Here is a 4,990-nt window from a genome sequence, read left to right as displayed (position 1 = left end):
TTTCAGCTAATGTCATCCCTGCTGGGTCCTAGGAGCCTCTTAATTTTCTGGCATCTGGGACTTTCTGGTGGCTAAACCCGTTTCTGATCCCCCATTTCTATACACCTCTGTTCAATTTGCTGGTCCTCTGTACATCTTTCCTGTCTCCTCCCACACCTAATCCTGCCCCTTTTTTTCCCTCTCCCCCTCCTCCCTTACTTCCAAGTCCTCCCCAACCTGAACCCCAACCCCTCCAAGTAGGACTGAGGCACCCACACTCAGGTCTTCCTTTTTCTTGACCTCCATATGATCTATAGGTTGTATCATGATTCTGAGCTTTTTTTCCTAATATCTACTTATCAGTGACTACATACCATGTGTGTTCTTTTGTGACTGTTACCTCACTCAAGAAGGTATTTTCTAGTTACATCTATTGGCATGCAAATTTCATGAAGTCGTTTTTTTTGGGGGGGAGAGGGGGGATGAGTAGCATTCCATTACCACATTTTCCATACCCATTCTTCTGTTGAGGGACATTAGAAAATTGGACATAGTACTACCTGAAGACCCAGCTATACCACTTCTAGACATATACCCAAAAGATGCTTTAACATACAAGGACACATGCTCCACTATGTTCATAGCAGTCTTATTTATGACTAATATATTAGTCAGAAGCTGGATATATTAGTATCTTATTGTTTATTTCATAATAATTACAAAAGAAGGCACAGATCTTTTTAAAATATGAGTCAGAAGCAAATACCTACACTTCAAAGATGCTTAGAAATTTGTCAACTTTCTGTTAATTAATTTTTCAGCAACCACAAAAATTTAAATAATGACTTAATATTCTAGGATCAATTACATGTTTAAGCTAATTAGATGTTATTTAATTTTAGAACAATAAATGTTCTTTTTGTGGCTATACATGTTACAAATAAGTTCAAGCAATTTATATGTGAATATCAAAAAAGAAATAAGTTAGAAAAAGACTCAGATTCAGAAACTCAAATTTAATTAGTGTGAGGCTGTCTAGTGCTTGGCTGAGTGCTGTGTGATAAAAGCAACTGTGCTTAGCTTATAAACACATTTTATGCATTCAATATATTTACACAATTTTCAAAATATTATACTTAAATTACTTAAGTGCATCTTAATTAAAATATAATTAAATACTTTTCACCTTTCCTTTTTCTCTCTCTAGACTTTCCTAAATCCCTTCCTTCCAACTTCCATGTTTCCCTTTCTATTCTCAGATTGATAACCTCTTCTATCCCTAATCTTAACCTTGTTCATTAGTACTACACAAGGCTTTAAAACTTTGAAAGTTACCTAAATTATCTCAGCTTAGTTCAGCTGGTCCTGACTAGTACATTTGTCTTCTAGGAAACTGTCCCATCATGGCCAACAATAAAACCATAAGTGCCCCCTCAAATTATAAGTGACCTTCAAAATATGTGCTCACATACAATATGCTTGCTAATTACAAAGAATAAATAGAATTTTACAGTTATAAAACCTAGTAGGTACTGTTGTGTGACAGAACATTGTTTACCCTGGATAAGCAACCCAGGACAGACTAAAGCGCCCATACTACCAAAGTCCTACTTGGTGAACCAATATGTTTTATTGGGGTTACTTATAGGAATATGAGTGAGGGGTTACTTACAGGAGCAGAAATGACTCAAAGACAGCTGTATCACCAAAGCACACACAGTGTGGGTGACAGCTCAAAAAGCTGGGAACCCAGAGAAACTGCACAGCCTGTAGATGGCTCAACAGGTTGGACAGTGTCCTTTCTAAGTGCCTCAGTTGGTCTAAACTCCTTCCAGACAGCCGGCATGAGGTTGGCTCTTTTGAGAGTCTTCTTGGCAGCTCAGCTTACTTTCATCTGAGAGGGACTTTCAGCTTTTATTGTTCTCTGGCATGGAAGGAACCTAATGTATCTGATCAGTTTCAGGGACCATTTTGGAATCTTTTGAGGTGCCTTCCTGCCTAAGGAGCTTCCCTTCAGAGTGAATGAAGTGTGGTATGGTTCAATGTTTCAATACTGGAGAAAACTTGCCAAACTGGTACCAATCCACCAAGAATCAATACATTGCCCTAAGAGAATAAATAAAATCTCACCATTGTCAATAGGATCCACTCACAAAGTTACATCACTACTTTGATTACAATCCTAACAATGACAAAAGCCCTGAATGTCTCCCTAGAAAACAGTAGGAAGAATTCAATTGTAGCTGAAGTAGAGAAGTGAGATGATTTAGGTAACCCTGTGCTCTGCCAAAGGGACTTAAATTTGTATCAATTCATTCAAACTTCCCACTCTGGCAAGGGAGCTCTGAAATCCTGGACCCAGGTTGTGTTTGGGGAGGGCATCTACCCTCCAAAATGTTGCTTTGGGTTCTTTCAGGTGACATCACAACCAGCTATGGAACCTTGAAGGCTGTGTCTAGGGGCAACCCCCTGAGTAAGACATCATTCGTGAGGTTGCCTCCGATGCTTTCGCTGCTAGGCTTAGGCCTCGTGACTTACTAGTGAAGAAATAAGACAATTAGTCCTATTTCAAAGTTGTATATATTTAGCTGGTTACAGCTACCTATAAGGATACTTCTTAAGTATTCTTAGTTCACCTTGGAGTCTTCTAGAGTGGACCCCTGACCCATAAAGTCAACTCTTTATAAAGAAGAGCCATTCAGAGGCTAATAGCTTTCCTTCCTTGGACCCACCAAGCGTTGGAAGAAGGGACTCAAGGCTCAAGAGACATCAACCCAAGAAAACCCACCTGGAGCCAGGCCCACAACTGCTTTTCCTTCAATCTAAAAAGGCAGAACTACAGGAGAACCAACACCCTCGAACAATCAATCTAAAATGCCTGGGATAGGGATGAAGCCCGAAGATGCAGGAAACGCGCGAAAGCGCAAATTCCAGCATGAAAGGGGGGCAGAATCTGAGCCTGAAGCTTCGGGACAAGTCCCAAGAAAGAAATTCCAGGAGGGAACAGAGATAGTATTTAGAGAGCCTGGCAATGCTCAGAAGACCACCCCTCAGGAGCAACAACATCAGGACCATCAGGAAGACGAGCCAGGCAGGGGTCATGTCCTTAAACTCCATGAGGAGAGTCCAAGACAACAGAAAGTCCTGCAGAATATGAAAGAACCTCCAGAGCAGGCTGAAATGGAGAGGAAGCCTACTGATGGGGGCACGGGTCGCAAGCGTCCCCATTCCTCCTATTCCATCCTGGAGGAAAACGATCACCCCATCCCACAGAAAAAGCACAGAAGGTTACCTCCAGACCTTCAGTGTGTAGACCATGTAAGATCCGATCCACACAGGCCAGACTTACCGGGAACATCAGCGCAAAGCAACCTGGATAGTGGTAGCAGAGATACTTTACTCCCCGACAAGACACCAGTACTTGCTGCAAATAAAAAGCCTCTCGGGGACAAGGAAAAAGGCAGAGAAGTGGATCGGATCATTAATCTTACACAGGAAATGGAGGAAGAAATAAAGAAGGCATTGGGTCCAGGACCTCTGGAGGACATCCTAAGCAGTAGGTTCAAGCTACAAGTCACCCGAGAAGATCTACAGACCCTGGAGAGTGGCCGGTGGCTGAATGATGACATTATTAACTTTTATCTCAACCTTCTCGTGGAGAGAAACGAAGAGCAGGGCTACCCAGCGCTTCACGTATTCAGTACGTTCTTCTATCCCAAACTGAAGCACAGTGGCTACTCTTCTGTAAAAAGGTGGACGCGAGGAGTTGATATCTTTGAGAAAGAAGTAATCATAGTGCCTATCCACCAGCAGGTGCACTGGAGCTTGGTGGTCATTGATTTAAGGAAACAAAATATTGCGTACCTCGACTCCATGGGTCACTCAGGAAATTCAATCTGTGAGACCATCTTTCAGTATCTACAGAACGAAAGTAAGACAAGAAGGAACATCGAGTTGGACCCTTTGGAGTGGAAAAGATACAGTATGACATCAGAGGAGATTCCTCAGCAACTGAATGGGAGTGACTGTGGGGTGTTTACCTGTAAATATGCAGATTACATCGCTAGAGACCAACCTGTCACCTTTACTCAGCAGGACATGCCCTTCTTCAGGAAGAAGATGGTATGGGAAATCCTGCACAGTCACTTACTGTAACAACATCCACCTGGTTGCTATGGTCCCCGGCCCTGTACTTTTCCATCCACGTTTCTAATATACCTCAAGGAGGATGAGTTGAAGAGATTAGAAACACTGAAGGAGCTGTCTGACTGGACGAAGCCCACTCTCTTCAATATAGTGCTGTCATGGGCTGTGGGACTGCTGCCCTAATGCCATCTCTAAGATGGGTGCAACTACTGCAAGCTTAGAAACTGCTGCTGTCCAGCCCACAGGAGACTACTTGTCCAAGAAATAATGCTATAATGCTGGATTTAGTCAATGAATTGGTGCTTTTGTTTATTTTGTTTTGTTTTTTGGTTGTGGCTTTGATTTTGTTGTTTTGTTTGTATTTGTATTTTTGTGTGTATTTTGTTTTTGTTGATTTTGTGTTTTTTGTGTCTCCTGGGTTTTTTGTTTGTTTGGTTTTTTTTGTTGTTTTGTGTAGTTTTGGCTGTTTTGTTTATGTTTTTGGTTTTATTTTTGTGGTTTGTTTTTATTTGTTTGTTTGTGTTTTGGGTTTTTGTGGTTTGTTGGTTTTTGTTTTTTTTGTGTGTATTTTGTTTTTGTTGATGATTTTGTGTTTTTTGTGTTTCCTGGGTTTTTTTTGTTTGTTTTTGTTTTTGTTGTTATTGTTGATTTTGGTGTAGTTTTGGCTGTTGATTTTTGTTTTCTTTTTGTGGTTTGTTTTTTATTTGTTTGTTTGTGTTTTGCACTTTTTGTGGTTTGTTGGTTTTTGGTTTTTGTTTGTGTTTTTGGTTTTGTTTTGTTGTATTCTGTCTGTGTTAATTTGAAGTAAGGATAATGGCAAATGACCATTGTATCTCAGATGCCATCTAGTGATGGACTGAATTAT

General features: G+C 40.7%; 1 protein-coding gene across 1 annotated transcript; it reads left to right on the top strand.

The window, feature by feature from the left end:
* Nucleotides 1-2,868: 2,868 nt before the first annotated feature.
* On the top strand, nucleotides 2,869-4,208 carry LOC127666699 (sentrin-specific protease 2-like). The gene has a single exon (XM_052159653.1). It carries the CDS (start codon nucleotides 2,869-2,871, stop codon nucleotides 4,132-4,134), a length of 1,266 nt encoding a protein of 421 aa, XP_052015613.1. The 3' UTR covers nucleotides 4,135-4,208.
* The last annotated feature ends 782 nt before the right edge of the window (nucleotides 4,209-4,990 follow it).

Source organism: Apodemus sylvaticus, chromosome 16 (assembly GCF_947179515.1).
Source record: "Apodemus sylvaticus chromosome 16, mApoSyl1.1, whole genome shotgun sequence".
NCBI classification, from domain to species: domain Eukaryota; kingdom Metazoa; phylum Chordata; class Mammalia; order Rodentia; family Muridae; genus Apodemus; species Apodemus sylvaticus.
The sequence above is the reverse complement of the archived record's forward strand: the minus strand, read 5'-3'. Positions and strand labels throughout refer to the sequence as shown.